This window comes from Periplaneta americana, chromosome 10 (assembly GCF_040183065.1).
Source record: "Periplaneta americana isolate PAMFEO1 chromosome 10, P.americana_PAMFEO1_priV1, whole genome shotgun sequence".
NCBI lineage: Eukaryota > Metazoa > Arthropoda > Insecta > Blattodea > Blattidae > Periplaneta > Periplaneta americana.
In genome coordinates this window covers 109,562,767-109,581,891 of record NC_091126.1, presented here as the reverse complement: position 1 = coordinate 109,581,891, position 19,125 = coordinate 109,562,767, and the positions used below count along the sequence as shown (strand labels likewise).

Here is a 19,125-nt window from a genome sequence, read left to right as displayed (position 1 = left end):
GTTTATTTAGGCAGAATGTGTTAGAGAAATTATAAGTATAAAAGTGTTTTTAAAATAAGTTTGTTCATTTTTATACCAATTTTGTTTTAGTAATTATAATTTAAGGTGTATTTACAAAGATAATAAAATATCTCGCTGAAAATCACGGTTTCACGGAACACAGTTTGAAAAACGGTCGCATATCACAATGACTTCAACAAATGGCAACTCAGCAAAGGGTTTATCCCTTGCGCGTGCCTGCAGTTAACTGGTGAAGGGGATAAGGGAAGGTCATCATGTTTTGGTGCGAAGTATATGAGCATATTGTGCTAAATATGCTCTGTCGTAGTTAAACTGTGTCCAATTCGTGTGGTGAAAGATGGTGTTGGAAGTATCTCATCATTTATCTGACAGTGCTTTTCATCATCATCACAGAAACTTAGCTCCCTTGGAAAGATAGGTCTTCAATTATTATAGATATGACTCAGTAATATATCTAGACATTCCTTCCAACTCAATATAGTAAAGTAAAAATATATTTTCGAGAACACTACAGTGCATAATAACATTATTCAGATTTTTCTATAATAATTCATAATAATATAATCCTCTTTATATTACTAAACCTAGGAAATCACAAATCGCAAGATTACACACAACAACAATCCAACAAAAATTATACTTAGTATAATCCATAGTACAATTATGTGCCCCTTACAGCAATGCATATGGTTTTGCTTCGTTTCCTTTGGTGGCAATGGCGATATTGACGATTTTGGATCCCTCACTGGCAAGGGTTCTGGAGGGGCTGGATTATCTGCAGGTAGCACTAGGGGTCTTGGTCTCATCATGGGTGGCAGCAACATGGGAGGCGGTGGTGGTGGAGGTGGAGGTGGAGAAGGTAGTGCTAGCAACGGGTATTGTGGTGGTGGCGGTGGTGGTGGTGGTGGTGGTGGTGGTGGTTGTGGTGAAGGCAGCAATACTGGTACAGTTACAGGCATGTGATGCACGGGGCATGGCTCCCCGTCCCATGTTGACAATGTTGATTGTACTGACCGCAATGTGCCTAGTGCTGGTTGGGCTCCCGGAATGAGATCTGGTTGGCTGAAATGTTAAAACAAATATATAATTTTAAAGGAGATCATGTTATATTTTATATGGATTTGTGTTGTGAAGAAGCATTAGGTTTTTCAATATGTGTTTGGTTTTTAGGCATTACTGTTTTAAAAATTGGAAATGAAGTAGTCTACTGATTCTATTACACTGCCCAACAAATTTTTTGTTGCATTTCTATCAACAGTTGTTATTAATTAATTTGTGGATGCTGAATTCAGATCTGAGGTTAGTTCTTTTCTCAAAGTTCTGGTTTCTTTGCAATCGACATATGTCAAAATTTCAATTTTCATTTTTTCTCATTTACTTCATAGCGCATGTGGACAGATATTCGATTAAACTGTCTTAAAATTAGCTGGGCAATAAAGATGAAATTGCAACATATTATAAATTTCTTCACTAATTAAACTGAAACACATATAGTCATAAACTCTCTTAAAATTAGCCGATTAAGAAACATTAAATTGCAATGTATTCTAAATTTCTTTAGTAATACAAACTGAAAGACTCATAAACTCTCTTAAAATTATTTGATTAATAAACCTTAAATTGCAATATAGTCTAAAATTTCTTCAGTGGTACAAACGTAAACACATACAGTCATAAACTAATTGCTATATAACACATTTGTTATTATGCCATTATGTAGTAGAACACACTTCAGGTCCACACCTGTGGAGTAATGGCTAGCATGTCTGGCAGCGAAACCAGGTGGCCCGGGTTCGATTCCCGGACGGGGCAAGTTAACTGGTTGAGGTTTTTCCAGGGTTTCCCCTCAACCCAATATGAGCAAATGCTGGGTAACTATCGGTGCTGGACCCCGGACTCATTTCACCGCCATTATCACCTTCATTTCATTCAGACGCTAAATAATCTGAAATGTTGATACAGCTTCGTAAAATAACCTACTAAAAACACACTACAGACTGCGCTTAGAACTGTCTACAAACAAACCCCAATTATTTGCACTGTATAATGTAACCCCTAATTCCTGTAGAAGCCCTGAGACATTATGACGATAAACAAACTTATTCTCCTCTGTAAAATATGAAAGAAAATCCTCCTCCCGTTTTCGGAAGTATGAAACTTTTGTGTTGGGGCTCAGTAATCCTTTTTCTTGCAATCTAGAGGCTAACACTCCAGCTGCATGTTTGGAGAGATTCAAATCACGCACAAGGTCATTTAGCTCAGGCTAGTTAAACGTTTGAGTAGTTAAGGACTCTTCAATACTGGAAGAATACTCGTCCTGTGCTATTCCTTCAGTCTCATCACTTGCCTCCGAATTTTTATCCTCATTTCCAGATATAGAAAACCCTTTAAAAACTAGAACTGGTGGCTCATCAGAATGCATAGTAGGTGGAATTGCTGAGGGGATAGTTTGGTATAAGGTATTGTGTCTGTTTTTCTTGCCAATACTCTTTATATTGACGAGACAATAATAGCAATCACTTGTATAATCCTTTGGTTTTCGCCAGGTCATGAGAATTCTGAAAGGTAAACCCTTACGTTTCCCTTTTGTCCAATCACGCAGTATTTCTTCGCAATTGTGACACATACCATTTGGGGCCCATTTCTAGTCTTGGTCCTCAATAGTAAGTCCGAAGTACGCTTTATAAACGCGCCTCACAAAGGATGTTATTTTATGCGTTTGTCGAATAAGGGTGAAGTATCCACAAATGTAGCAAAAATTATCTGAGTTGTTTATACATTGACATCTCCTTGTAGCCATGATCAGATGTGAAATAACAACGGAAACAATATTCATATCTAAACAATATTACCTTACAGTATTACCTGTAAATAATATAAACATAAACGGCTAGAATGCAAAAGTTCCAATTGTATAAATCTAGAGCATGTAGGAAAACCCCGTTTTCAGATTTGAAATCAGCACATCAAAAATGTTAAGAATCAGTGGAAAAATATCATACAACTGACATTTCAAAAAAATTGTTGGCCAGTGTTATCAGGGTTGTTCATCTAAGGTCTGGTAATTCGCCAACTTTGATTGTCCGCTAGGCTTGTCTAGCCCAAACAATTGGCTTTTCTATGTGTTTCCTCTCCACAGACACTATGGGCAGAGATATTTGGGTGTTCATGGCAGATAAGTCGTGAAGAACTAACAATTACACCACCGACTAATCTAATAGAAATTCAAATATAATTAATTTTAGAAAAAATAATTAAAATTACAAGTACACGTAATAATCCGTACCCGTTATAACATTTTTATTTGATTGGATATCTTTAATATTTATAGGTTTTGTTTTTTCTTTATTTCTTCTTTAGTTATTTTGTATAGTGATGACTATATAGATGGGGATATAAATATTAATCGATTTATTGTTGAGATTTAATAGTTCAGACATTTCGGAAGCAGTCAAGACTTAGGAAGTGTCGCATGTAAGTACATAATTCCGAAATGTCGGAGATATAAAATTTCAAGATACTTAAAACAACTTTAATAAATGTTCTTCACAACCAATCATTATGAAAGTATATAATATCATATATTCGTATTTTACATAGAAGGAAACATCACGGTGTTGTTCTTTGTCTAAACTATTGTCAACATTTGGAATGAAGTCTTTCGTTCTGAAAAGTAACATTAATTTTGAGTAACATGTTAATTTTGTGTAATGAAATTACTATAAAATATTATTTGAAACTCATACCACTAATTTAGAAACAAAGTAAGCGTGTTGTAGGTAGAGAATATTGTAAGTACATATAAAATCCCGGTTCTGCGTCAGCCTCTATAACCATAGGATTTTTTACTCAAGTACCTTAGACACTTACTACCAACTGCATGGTTATAACAATGACATAATTCAAGAAGCATTGTTACGTATATACTTTAACTAACCTGAGCTTGTGTGTATGTTTCAACTGAGTGTCCTGTCTTTGCCTATTGGTTACACTACAGTACACATATAATACTTAGACAAGTGAAGGGTACACGGGAATAACGATCAAGGTCCATTTTAGAAAGTTTCGAAAAAAAAAAACGAATTTTAAAGTTTAAGCACTTAATACTTTGTTATGTGTGTATTTAGTAGAAATTGACGTAGTGGAATGTCAAGAACGATGATTTCTTATTACTAGCTAGACCACATGATAGTACTTCTTTTCCACTATAAGATAGCATTATTAACTCAGTTTCGATTTTTGATGGAACTTGATCATTTTTCCCGTGTACCCTTCAAGTGTCAGCAATGAAATTGAATTTAAAATGAAAATGAAATGAGAACCAAATTTGCAAGAAAGAAACAGAGTATTGTCAAGGATGCTATACTTAAGAATTTGATTAAGAATCAGAGATCGAACACATACAAGAGCTAGAACGTTCTGCCTAAGAATGAAAGGCTACGAATCAAGAAGGTTAAGATGGAAGATACTAAGTACCGGTACGGTAAACAAGTAGCTGCTTACATTGAAGTCTATAAAGTTTACTACAAGAGCGATATACTGAAGACTTTGACAGTGAAACAATTAAGGTTATAAACAAACATGAAGAACCTATATATCTTGTGTATGAAGGTAAGGTCAAAATTGATAAGCATAAGTCATATCATAAGATAACATTCCATGGACGAGATAAAGCTGAATCATGCAGTGATTATGATGAGTAAGAGTAGTGCATAATGTTGTGTTATGTGATATCTTTTATAGTCTTTGCTATAAAAGGATTTACATACTTACACTTATAAACAACAACTGTTACTGAAGTAACAGTATTTTTTAATAAATGCTAGATTTACACAACTATGAGTTTATCACAGGGTATAAACAAGCACAAATATTAGGCCTACCTATTAATGAACGAGAACACATCATAGTCTAGACATAATTGATGCAATTGTTACAAGCAATCCTAACATGAAAGTAAATACAGAAGTGTTACGTGCCCCAGATGTTAAGAAAGTAAAGTTTAAAGAACATGCACATAACAAGTTATTACGTAAGTATTTGATTGCTTTTGATGGAATGTATAATTAATTATTGTTGTGCCACTTTGTAGGTAAGGAAATCCCTGTTCGTAACAATTAAACTAGAGTTTGACTCATTCTCTTTCTAATAAGTGCTACTAATAATATTGTTTATAACTACATTTACATGTGTCATTAGTATGAAGATCCCATCACAGACGACGTGTTTAGTTTTACTGCTCATCACAAGTGGAATAAGAATAACCTTAATGGCAATGTGCATTGGAAAGTCATGAAGTTATGAAATTAGCTGAGAAGGCTTTTAATGTATGATTTGAGGCTTTCTCGGCGTTGGTTCGCTAATATGTTTTCGCGGGATATCAGCCGAGTTAAGATTTTGGAATGCTCCAAGCTTTCGACTGCTATCTCTGCAGCCATCTTCAGGGAAGTGATGTCCGAACAGAAAGTCGAAAGGTAATATAGATGTTAGGCTGTCTCAGGTGAAACGGGATTGGTTGGCGGATCGGCCAATCCGGGGCCGGGAATTGTCATCTCTCGTAAGCTCCGCCCCTCCCGGGATTCCTGTGTGAAGTTTGGCGGGCGGCGAGCCCTGTTCCGCCGGTTGGAATCGGTTGCCGTCCTCGGTCCGTGATCTTCATGACCTTGATTGTAAGAGGGCCTAAGTTGGTCCAAGGCCGGCGTCCATGCCTGACTGAGCTGGAGTCCACTGTCTCTGTTAAAGTTGTTTTTCTCCAGCTTGATCTCTATGGCCTCCTTGATTGTACGATCCCAGTAGTGGCTTGATTTGTTAATGACCTTGGTGTGGTCAAACAGTATTTTATGCTCCTTTTCTATGCTGTGTTGCGCCACTGCAGATTTTTCCGGGTAATACAGCCTCAGGTTCCTCTTATGTTCTTTGATTCTGTCTTCTATTGTGCGGCCAGTCTGCCCTATGTATACTTCGCCACTAACAGGATCATAAGAAGAACCACCACGCTGCTGAAATCTTCCTCGCTGCCTGCCGAGGCTATAAAAGTTCTACTACCACACTCGGCCACACCACCTCGGATTTATGGGTTCCCCAAGATCCACAAACAAGGGCTACCATTACGACCCATTGTTAGCACCATCGGGTCGCCCACATACCACCTGGCCAAGCATCTAACCAACATGCTCCAACCCCTGATTGGAACGTGTGAACATCATGTGAAAAACTCTACAGAATTTGTTAGAATTCTGGAGAACATCAGAGTGGTCCCATCAGATCTACTAGTGAGCTTCGATGTAATTTCACTCTTCACAAAGGTTCCGATAAAAGAGGCTCTAGAACTGGTAGCGGAACAATTCCCGGATGATATTCTACAACTCTTCCGACTGGCCTTGACTACAACTTACTTCACGTACAACAGTGAGTTCTACGAACAAACCGACGGCGTGGCAATGGGCTCCCCGCTGTCACCTGCTATTGCTAACTTTTACATGCAGCACTTGGAACACCAGGCCCTAGACTCAGCCACACACAAGCCAAGCCACTTCTTCCGCTACGTAGACGACACCTTCGTGGTCTGGCCGCACGGACAAGATAAGCTACAGGAGTTCCTACAACATCTCAACAGCATCCACGCGAATATCCAGTTCACCATGGAGGTCGAGTCAGAGGGCTCACTGCCGTTCCTGGATATCCACATACACAGGAAAGCAGATGGTACTCTCGGACATGGCATGTATAGAAAGCCGACGCACACAGATCTGTACCTGAATGCACTCAGCCTCCACCACCCTTCGCAGAAGAAGTCCGTCCTGACTAGTCTACTACATCGCGCCATAGTCATTTCCGATATCAACAACTCGCCTGCAGAAATGGACCATCTTCGTAGAACACTACAACAAAACAACTACAGCCGGAGAGACATCACCAAAGCCCTCAAACAAGTTACCACGAGAAGTAACGCAATAGACTTAGACAGCAAGCAAGAACCGAAAAAGAAAGCTTTCATTCCATTCTGCGGGAGCGTGTCACACAAAATAAGCAGAATCCTCCAGAAGGTAAATATCAAAACCATCCATAAACCAATGAGCAAAATCCGGAGTCATCTACGTCAGGTTAAAGACAGTCAGGGCCTAAGGACTCCAGGGATTTACAAGATTCCATGCGAGTGCGGCGAAGTATACATAGGGCAGACTGGCCGCACAATAGAAGACAGAATCAAAGAACATAAGAGGAACCTGAGGCTGTATTACTCGGAAAAATCTGCAGTGGCGCAACACAGCATAGAAAAGGAGCATAAAATACTGTTTGACCACACCAAGGTCATTAACAAATCAAGCCACTACTAGGATCGTACAATCAAGGAGGCCATATAGATCAAGCTGGAGAAAAACAACTTTAACAGAGACAGTGGACTCCAGCTCAGTCAGGCATGGACACCGGCCTTGGACCAACTTAGGCCCGCTTACAATCAAGGTCATGAAGATCACGGACCGAGGACGGCAACCGATTCCAACCGGCGGAACAGGGCTCGCCACGAGTGGGTCTACTTCCGTCGTTGACTTCTAGCAGAATGTAGTGCCCTCAAGTGGCGAGGTAACACGTTAAAGTTCAAAGTGTCCAACATGCCCGACTGTCCAACAGACCCTAATTTACCCTATTAGGATTAGATCACACACAAAAGACCAGAACTCTATAATGTTCAATACTATGCAAATAATGGTTTACAGTTAGAATTAGGAAAGGACAATATAAAAGGCATACAAAACCTACATGGTTCTCATACTAGTGATAAGTTAGCAACAAAGCAGTTATACAAACAAATCAAAGCAATTAAACGTCTTAAAAGTCTTATACTGAAAATAAATTCAACGGTTATTACTAATTAGTTCTCACCACAACGTATTTTTACTATGTCTCTGATGGGTCTTCATCGTGTTCAGGTAGCCTATGTATAATTATATAACATGGTCAAAGAACATGGACCATTTTGCAACATCAATACTATTTTTATGGACAACATTCATAAAAATCAAACACATTCTACTTAATCTCCTTCTTCTCTTTCAATCTTTTGTTGAAGTCTTACTACAGTATTTGATAGGCTAAATCTGCACCAGTAATTCTGTATTATTATAACTACGATAACCCCAAATGTTTTCTTTGAGCCTCTTAAACAGCTTCATCCCACAAGGCTCACTTACAGTAAGTACGACATGATAATTAGGATACTTTAATTCCAAATTTTTCAATGTGTCTTTAAGCTTCTTATTTTTACATCTAGCAATCAAATACTTGTAGTCCCTTTCAACAAATAAACGTTTTCCATTTGATGTGTTACTATCAGTGGCAGTTCATTAGTCCTCGCTTAAGTCGTTGTCTGTCAAAACAAACAGACCTACTTTGTTATCGGTAGTTGTATCCGAAGCGGAATTTCCCAAATTACGTATAACATCTTTCTGAATTTCTACTTGTTCTTTGTAATTAGACTCCAGTTGCTTATAATTTAACAATTGCTATTCATAATTAAGTATTAGTTCCTTATATACAGTGCCTACCAAAAGTTTAAAACCACCAACTTATTTCATGTAACAGATTGCTGGTCTTATGTTTTTGTTACAAATGTTTCCTAGAATTTTATTAAAATAATATAGTCTCTTAGACATCTATTTATGTAAACAATATTGGGATAAGACATGTAGTTTGTGAGATATAATTTTTTAATAAAAACTGGTTAATTAAAAACACCATAAATTTGAATTACAGTTGATCTGTGAACACTAAACGAATTGTGTTATGTCAATACTGGTTTGTTTTCAGTGTTGCAGAAGGCGAAGGAATGTTTTGGCGGAAGTAAAAACAATCCCAAAAATTTGCTTGTAATTTTATACATTTTGTTTATACTTTTGCAAAACAAAACAGAATTTAGCTAAAAGTGAAAGGTTTTAAGATAATAATATCTTCCAAAGCGATTGAGCTAGGACTACGGGACTTGCACCATTCGATAGTTTACATTTCACTTAAGAGAATGCTCATACTTCTAAGAACAAAATGTTTTGACTTGTAATCAGTTCCCTTGACACTCTGTGAGAAGCAGGTTGTTTTCAATACGAAGCTAAGTGACAATGCGGAGAAAATCTGTGACCGAGATAATTGGTATGCACAGGTGTCGTAAGTTTCGCGGAGAAATTTCTGTAGCTTAAGTCAGAGCAGTGTATATTGGAGAGTACCGCATTCTTTTGATCCGACAAATGCCGACGCGGCCGCCATATTTACTCCTGCGGAGACTCAGTACACTGCAAGACTTGTGTAGGAACACAGGTTTCTAGTGTGATATTCCATCGTTATCTTGAAGAATGCCATGTTGTTGTGCAGTTAATCAATGTGTAATCAATTGCCGTTGTACAAAATTAGCATTAAGTCGCAAAGAAGAGGCGGAATATACTTCAATGATTAATTTTCTCAATGACAATATTTTTACTGCGGGCTAAAGCAAGGAGCTGCACTATCAACTTTAGGCTACTTCTTAACTTTGCTCTAGAATATCCCATTAGGAAAGTTCAGAATAACAGAGAGATTTTAGAATTTAACGGGTTACAGCTTTTTATCTATGCGGGTGACATGAATATGTTAGGAGAAAATACACAGACTATTAGGGAAAACACGTGAAATTTACTTGGAGCAAGTAAAGAGATAGGTTTGGAAGTAAATCCCGAAAAGACAAAGTATATGATTATGTCTCGTGACCAGAATATTATACGAAACGAAAATATAAAAATTAGAAATTTGTCCTTCAAATATATCTTGGAGGAACAGTAACAAATATAAATAACATTAGGGACGAAATTAAACGCAAAATAAATATGGGGAATGCCTGTTATTATTCGGCTGAGAAGATTTTGTCATCTGATCTGTTATCAAAAAATCTGAAAATTGGAATTTAAGAAACAGTTGTATTACCGGTTGTTCTGTATGGTTGTGAAACTTGGACTCTGACTTTGAGAGAGGAAAAGAGGTTAAGAGTGTTTGAAAATATGGTAATTAGGAAAATATTTGGGGCTAAGAGGGATGAAGTTACAGGAGAATGGAGAAAGTTACACAACGGAGAACTGCGTGCATTGTATTCTTCAACTGGCATAATTAGGAACATTAAATCCAGACGTTTGAGATGGTCAGGACATGTAGCGCATATGGGCGAATCCAGAAATGCATATAGAGTGTGAGTTGGGAAGCCGGAAAGAAAAAGAGCTTTGGGGAGGTCGAGACGTAGATGGGAGGTTAATATTACAATGGATTTGAGGTAGGTGGGATATGATGGTAGAGACTGGATTAATCTTGCACAGGATAGGGACCGATGGCTGGCTTATGTGAAGGGGGCAATGAACCTCCGGTTTCCTTAAAAGCCATAATTAAGTATAATGACATAATATTCATAATTTAAAATATCAAGGTGGGCAAAACCGGACGTTGGAAACCATTCCAAACTGGTTTAATACTGGTAATAAAAACAGTTGTTGATTTTCAAGAATGTTGTCTTAATAAAGCGAACTTCAAATATCTTATGCTAGATAGATGCACTCAGGATGCTTTAGAAAATTTATTTTCTACTGTCTGTTCCTTAAATCCAATCCCGGATGCAATAGAATTCCAAACTGCATTACGATTTATCAGTTTTTCTATAAAAAAAAAAAAAAAAAAAAAAAAAAAAAACATGGAAATTGCGCAGTTTGCTATTCAGAACAATTAGTTGAGTTTCTAGGTACAGATGTAAGTAAACCCGAAACAGAAAGGTTTAGTGAAGATGAATGTGAGCAAAAGAAATTGATGTAGGTTAAATTGTAATTTAACTGAAAATATAAATATTGGCTTCAGTGAACAACAAGCTCTTTACTATTTGTTGGAATCAGTTTTGTTCAAAATAAAACAAAATAAGTTATAGGGCTATAGTATTTGTGATAACTGTTTTTCATCTCTAATAACTGGTAACAGGGATGAATGTATAAATTTTATTAGCACATTAGTAACTCTCAAGTCACACAAGGAAATGTCACTTGTGTACCCTTGTAAATTCGTGTTTGATATAATTCTAAATGCAGAAAAATGTGAAACGTTGGTAGAAAATGAGTTGACACTAAATGATTTGAAAGCTTAAAACTTCAACTCATACGTTTCCAACTTGTTATAATATATTTCAAAAAGTCTTATCACTGTCTTTTAGGACTAGAATACATTTTATTGTTAAGAAAATTGTCTTTTATAGCAAATGCACTACAATAGTCTGCTAAATGTGGCGGTCGAAGTGTAGGTATGAGAATTGCAGTAGAAAACTGCTGATGTTATCTCTATTGAAATGGACATAACATGGGATAGACTAAATAATATAGTGTTATCTCTAATGAGTCATCTCACTGTGACAATAATGTTTATTAATTCTTGTCTCCTGTACTCAATAAACCACAATAACATGTATAATATCGCCTTTAATCGCCATCGTTCTAGCATTACTCCTTACTCTTCTGTGCCGAGCAAGGAGTAAATATGGCCGCCGCCGCCGTCGTCGAGAATGCGGTACTCTCTAATATACACTGCTCTGGCTTAAGTGTTAGTAAAAGTTTGTGGCTAAAACAATTAAAAAATTTCAAGAGCAAGGTGAAGTGTTAATAAACCACGCAATGGCCGTCTCAGGGTAACTTCTTTACGCTAGGACCGGGTCGTCGCTAGATTGGCGAAGAAGTACCGGAAAGCATTACTTCCAACAGTAATGAGGGAATTTGAAGATTCTATCGATACAAACGTGTAAAATAATTACGCCCCAAGAATGTCAGAAATTTGTCCAAAGTATGAGGAAACGTATTAAAATGCGCTGAAAACATAAGGGTGGACCTACTGACTATTAAAGTATGCACGTTCAGTTTGTGAAATAAAGAAAAATGCATTTTGTCTCTCACTTGATTTTCATTTTGTTTACTTCAGTGACATGCTTCAATTAAAAAAAGTGTGAAATATTACGTAATACATTAATGACCTTGATGAAACTTTCATGAACATTAAATAATAGTCTTTTTTATTAAAGTGATTATTTTGTGAAAATTGTTTCAGTTAATTTGTTCACAATTAAAAATATATCAAATCACAAGCTGGTCCTAAACTTTGGTTGACATAATACATATGTTCTTCATAATTACTCACTTGTTCTTCTGTATCCATATTTATTATGTAAAAAATAAAAACCTGTGTTAATAGTTGACATCAACAACAAAATGAATACAACTTAAATACATTAAGAAGAAAGAGAGCGACAACTCACAAGAGTGAGATGGTTACGGAAATATAGGCTCATTGCCAACTCTGCAAGTTAACTTCGAACTTATGTTGATTTTTATAGTTTATAACTATGAACATCCTTAAACAACTAACTTAATCCTACACATATGAGAAATATGCATCCATACTTATATAAAGGACTGATTCTTCTGACATAGTTAAATCATCTCTTGAGCCGAAAGATATTTCATCCCCTTCAACAACCAATACTGTGTATATTGCTCCTATCTCTATCTTTCCATTCAATATTATTCTCAAGTGAAAAGTATCTGTTGTGTGATAATATATACAATAGCAGCACTATATGGGAACTTAAAGGCAGTTTAATTGTATTGTAAGGGGAAACATTTTTTTACTTAATTTACCTATTAAATATATTTTTCTTAACCTGTGTGTGTCAAAGTAATTAAGAATAACAATATCGTTGGGTGCAAAAGGACCTTTGAAGTTTTATTTATTATTTTTTTTTTACATTCAAAGTCTAAATCTTTATTGTCGTTTACTTTTAACGATGCGATTATATATTTTCAATAGACCTTTTGTCATGTGTATTATCTTTCAAAAAGGACTTCTGTATATTATTATCCTCTTCAATATAACTAATAAACTTTTCATTGAATACAGTATTTATATTCTGTTCGAATTTTACTTTAATAAGGGCGTCTATGCGTTCTTTCACTTTATCATACTGTATTATGTCACCTATTGTTTTTCTAATCTTTTCAATTTCATATTAATTGCTGAGTTTATGTCGTCTTTACTTCCTTTATTACCCTTGAATGTACTATTTCCAAATATGTCTATTGGCATTTATGAAACTGTTGAATCCTTTTATCACTAAACATAAGGTTATCTTCTTTTAAGTAATTAACAAATTGCAAAGGAGGACTTCCTCCGAAAGATTCGAATACATATTTTGTGTTATGTTTCCAGTAACATATCCAATGGCTGGCAGGATTTTCAGAGCTGTCAAAGTTAACAATCCCACACTCTTTCTTCTTAACCTCCTTAGGTAGTTCATAAATTATAAACACCTCTAAAGTTCTTAATGTTTAACTTCTTAACAAGGTCTTCAATACCTAAATTACTAAGGGGTTTTGTTTCTTCTTATCATTTTTTTAAACCAGCTTCCTTAGCTTCTATTGCTTGGATATAACGTTTCTGCTCTTCCAAATCTGTTTTATTCTTATTCGCTTCGCTTTTAGCGAGAGTTGAATTACCAGAAATTAAACAACCCAGAGCGCCAGAACCTGCCAAATATTAATGACAAGAAACCACCTGTATGTTATTTTATCCCAGATTCTATTTTTAAACATTTCTCTAGCTTCTTATGTTGATATATACAGAGACTTCAGTAAGTAACGAGTCTATCGAAAAATAAACTTTTTGGATATTTTTTTGAAATGATGTTCATCCCCACGAGAAAGAACCTTTCCCGGTGCCGTACAGCCGATTTGGAAACAAACACCCCCTCCCCCTCGGCCAGAGGAAGCTGCTTATCCATGTGTAATGTGCATTTGTTGCCAACTTAAAATGACCTGGAGCATGGCCTTCTATACGCCAAGTACTTAAAATGACCTGGAGCATGACCTTCTATACGCCAAGGATAATGGCACACGACCATGCCTATACATATCGTTGTGATAGACTGGAATGATAAAATGCCACGCAGCCGCTTAACGTTATGGCAGAAGAGAAAAATTGCTCCCTGGTTTGAGCTTGGAAACAGTGTCGCTCAAATTATGCGTTTATTTCGTTAGCATTTCGGTGGTTGCTGCCTTGCTAGACGAAGTATTTCCAGGCAGGTGGATTGGTCGCACAGGTGGTCGCACAGGTAGAATCCGTTGACCTCCGCTATCACCTGATTTGACTCCCCTGGACTTCTTTTTCTGGGGATTCATCAAGGATCGTGTCTATGCGACTAGTTAGTGGAACGAATTGAACACACAATACAAATGGTTACGCCTCACATGATCACCAGAGTCCATGAAGAGTTGATACGTCACTTATATTTGTGCATTCATTTTGAAAATTGTACACCATAATTTGTCAACAATTGAAATTGCTTTTACAATTATGTGTTTTAATAAAGGTTTAAGACACTAACCATTCTTTCGTTTAAAAGCTCTGGCGGCGAGGGGAGGGGGTGTTTATTTCCAAATCGATTGTACGGCACCGGGCAGGGTTCTTTCGCGTGAGGATGAACATAATTTCAAAACATAATCCAAAATAGTTAATTTTTCGATAGACTCGTTATTTATGAAAGACCCTGTACTTAAAGTGAATACTAAAACTTTGCCTTTAGATTGTTGTTCAGTCTGTTGCTCCAGCTGCTTCTTATTTAGAACACTGCCAATTTTCAAATTAGAGATCTCAATAGCAACTCATTTAACTTTCATTCTGATTATTTATTTAAAGAGAAAGTTATATTTTGCTTATTATATGTTTGAGTTTATACAAGAACTAATGTATGAAGGAAAACATTGTTATATCACAATCAAGAACAAGTTGGCTATAGTACGCCATCAACTACGCCATAGTATAATGATGCCATTCAATATGTAAAAGCGTGACACACAACCGTCTATCCCAAACGTACTGTTTCCAGTGTACTGTACCAACCGACGTGTCCCCAAAATTTCAAAGAAAGAATCGTCCTCGTAAAATGCGAATCTCTCTTCAAACTACTTGCGGCTCGACACACTTGCTCATGAAGCTGTACATGCAACGTTCACATTATACATGTTATGAGGGCCAAAAGAATCTTTTACCTGTAACTTCTAAATTATTATTACTTTTAACAATGGATCTACACCTATCATACGACTTTAGTGCAAGAGTGGCCTAAAACCCATATTCATTAATTTTCCATTTGCTTGAACCAATCACCCGTATTCAACAATGCTAAAACTATCTACTCTTCAAGCTGCATCTAACAATACTAACATGTTCGACCTTTATGGTATAAACGTGAGGTTCAGAGCTGTCTTCGGACAGTTGACTAAACAACAACATAAAGGACTTAAGTGCTAACATAAAATATTACAAATTATAATTTCTTAAATATTCTCTCTTTCTCTACATTACATATAAAGTCCTTTTCACCAAATAAAATTACGTAACACATTGTATTCTTAGGTACACCATTATCAAAATCAGCATCATTCTCTAGTTTGGTGCTGCTGCTTACTATCATTTATTTTCTATAATGTGTGCTTATATAATACAGGCCTATTGGTCTAATCTTGATAAACTCACTTGGACTATAGTATATATCTATGTTACCACAAATGATCCTTTCAAACATTGTGTAAGCAAGCATAGTACATGTTTAAATAGTCATCATTAGAATATCTAGATGCCATGTTTCTAGAGCAGTGGTCGTCAGCACTCGCTGAAATGGGTATTGGGTAAAGAGATCAGGGAAGCCTGCACGTCCGTGCATGTTTCGAGGGAGGGAGAGGAGGAATCTGGCCTTAGTTGATGCGAACGATTAGTGGAGACCACAGTACTAGTACTAGACACTCGTGTACGTACAGGATGGCAGAAAGTCCAAATAGTGATTTACGTAGGTCTTCCACCCCTACGTTGTTTAACCCTTCATGGGAGGAGGCATTTTTTTTACAGAGTTTGAAAATGTAGCAAGATGTTTAATTTGCAGTAAGATACTCAATGTGATAAGAAAATATAATCTGCAGCGTCACTATGACAACTGACTCGCGGATCAGAACCTAAAAGCATCACTTAGGCTCAGCTGTGCTCAAACATTAGTGCCAAATATAAAAAATTGGTTGAAAAGAGAAAGAAAACTTCAAGAAGAAGCCAATTATAAGTACAGACAATCATAAGTAGGCTACAGACTATTTCCTCAATATCCATATTTGTGTCAATTTTGAATATGCCTATATTTACAATTATTATTGTAGTTTTATTTCATGGTAATTGTCTTTCTTTATTAATTTATTACAATCTTTTGTTAAGTTTGTTTACACACGCTTTAACCCTGCTGTTCTTTTCGGGTCTATATGACCCGAAGTGAATATTGTTTTCTTAATATTTTCTTGAAATAGTGAGATATGCTTATGAGACTCAGTGACTTTGTCTAATAATGCAATATGCATTTGTGATTTAAAAATAATTTAAAATTTTCAAATAGATTTGTCATAATCTGTAATTGTTACTGATGTAACGTTCGGGTCAATATGATCCAACATAAGATTTTATTATTTCCTAATGTGGTATTAACATTTTTTCAAGAATTTGTATCATGCTTTTATTATAATGAGTAGAAATTGAATTATTGCCAACAATCAGATACACTAATTTACAACAATGGACTGGTTTCCTGTTGTTTTTCTGAATAAATTCCTTCTAAACTGTTACATTTTATCTGGATAAATATTTCAATGTTGTTTCTCAGTTTGAGTTCACACACCATGACGGAAAGACCATTGAGTAATGCTCAGTTAGTATCAATTGTGAATTCCTCCGACAGTGAAGAGTTTGTGTCAGAATTTGAAGATAATGTAAGTTACGAATCTGAAAGTGAAAATGATGACGATTTTGACAGTGAACAACCAGTCAATATTGTTCAGTCAATTCTTTCAAGAATAAAGCTATAGAATGGAAGTTGAATCCACCTCCACAACAGGGCCATCTTTCTGCCTCGAACCTCATCAAGACTACACCAGGATTTACAAGGTGTGCCACCATAATGAAATAATATAGATGCCAAACATAAGAGGACGCGAGTTTGTGGCCAGCAATGGCAAATATCGACTGTATTGTTTTCCAGGCTTATGTAGGACTCTTGCTTCTTGCTGGTGTTACTCGATCTCATGGGTAGTCAACAAAAAGTTCGTGGCATCAGAAAACGAGCAGAAACATTTTGCGAGCAACTATGTCACTTGAAACCTTTTGCAAGATATCGCGTGTCTTTCGATTTGATAAGAAATGTACTAGAGAATAACGAAGACCCACTGATAAACTTGCTGCTATTCGTTGCATTTGGGAGAAATGTCTGGAGATCCTTCCCAAATTCTTCAATCCTGTCAAACTGTCAAACAGTTAGTAGGATTTTGAAGTCGCTGTCCATTCAAGGTGTATATTCCCAGCAAACTATCGAAATACGGAATAAAAATACGGATGCTTTGTGACAGCAAAACTTCATATGCATTGGTAGCACAAGTTTATACAGGGAAAGAATATGGACCATCAAAAAAAAGTCAGGGTATGAGGGTAGTGTGTGATCTTTCCAGTAAGCTGAGGGGTCAAAATGTAACTTGTGACAAATTTTTCACTTCTTACAATTTGGAACAATACTTTAAAAAAAAAAATGACAATGTTGGGGACTATCCGGAAAAATAAGCCAGAACTTCCACAGCAAATGAACAACAAGGAAGTACATAGCTCTTGAATGACTTGAGGCTTTCCCGGCGTTTGATGTAGAATAACTCTTCTCGGGTTCTCAGCCAGGTGAGTTGGAGATTAGCTTCCAAGCTTTCGACGCCTAGCTCTGCCATCTTCTTCAGGGACGAAGTGATGTGGGACCACGTCTAGCCGGTATATATGCAAAAGTAGGGCTTCCCGCTGCGGGCCAATCAGGAGCTAGTTCCTAGTCCCGACCGCCAGGCGCATTCTGGTTGGTGGACACGTCAGCCAATCAGGAGCCACTTGCTGGTCCCGACTGTCTGCCGTGTGCTGGTGGTCTAAGCGTATTGATGGCAGGTTTCCATGCTGTACTCAGCTGTAGACCCCCGTCTCTGTTGAAATTATTGCCATCTAGCTGGATTTCGATGGCTTCCTTCATAACTAAGTCCCAGTAACCTGATGTCTTGTCCAAGATGGTGGTGGCGCTGAAATCTATCTTGTGGCCAGTTTCTAGGCTGTGTTGGGCTACTGCAGACTTATCAGGATAATATAGTCTTATGCTGCGTTGGTGTTCCTTGCAGCTTTCCATAATAGTTCGTCCCGTCTGCCCGATGTAGCATTTCCCACACTCACAAGGTATTCTGTAGACACCAGGTGTCCTGAGACCAAGGTCGTCCTTAACTGGTCTCAGCAAATTCTGGATCTTTGTGGGCGGCTTATGGATGGTTTTAATCCCGTGTTTTCTTAGCATTCTGCTAATTTTGCCCGAGATGGGGCCGTAGAACGGGATACATGCCATGCCCTTTGTCTCCTCTTGTTCCTCGGCAGGTGGTTTGTAGGAAAAGGCCCTTCTGAGGGCCAAGCCGATTTCCCTGTTGCCGAAGTTGTTCTGTAGGAACGTCTTACGTAGGTGACAGATCTCAGAAGGGAGACTCTCTTTGTCCGAAATCCCTCTCGCCCTGTGTAGAAGAGTCGACAGGACCGTTCGTTTCTGTGCCGGATGGTGGTGGCTGTGTCCATTGAGATATAGATCGGTATGAGTCGGTTTCCTGTATATTTTGTGACCCAGTGTGCCATCTGACTTCCTGGAGATGAGAATGTCTAAGAAGGGAGACATCCGTCTTTTTCCACCTCTTTCGTGAACTGGATGTTCGGGTGGATATTGTTCAGGTATTCTTGGAACTCCTGAAGTTTTTCTTCTCCATGAGGCCAGACGACCAAAGTGTCATCTACATAGCGGTAGAAGTGAGCTGGTTTCAGGGGCGCGTTCTCCAGGGCTCTGTGCTCGAAGTCTTCCATGTACAAATAGGCTATGGCGGGTGACAGAGGTGAGCCCATGGCTACACCGTCGGATTGCTCATAGTACTGCCCTTTGTACATGAAGTAGGTGGAGCTGAGCGTATGGTTAAAGAGTCCAATTAC

The 19,125-nt window shown here is 37.4% G+C and overlaps 1 protein-coding gene across 4 annotated transcripts in view; it reads right to left on the bottom strand.

Moving 5' to 3' along the window:
• Positions 1–482: 482 nt before the first annotated feature.
• LOC138707947 (uncharacterized) overlaps positions 483–19,125 on the bottom strand; it is a 531,488-nt gene continuing 512,845 nt past the window's right edge. For all 4 annotated transcript variants that reach the window (XM_069838011.1, XM_069838012.1, XM_069838013.1 and 1 more), the window contains one exon: positions 483–1,083. In XM_069838011.1, coding sequence (XP_069694112.1) covers positions 606–1,083 — 478 coding nt within the window. In that variant the 3' untranslated portion in view covers positions 483–605. The remainder of the gene's footprint in view (positions 1,084–19,125) is intronic.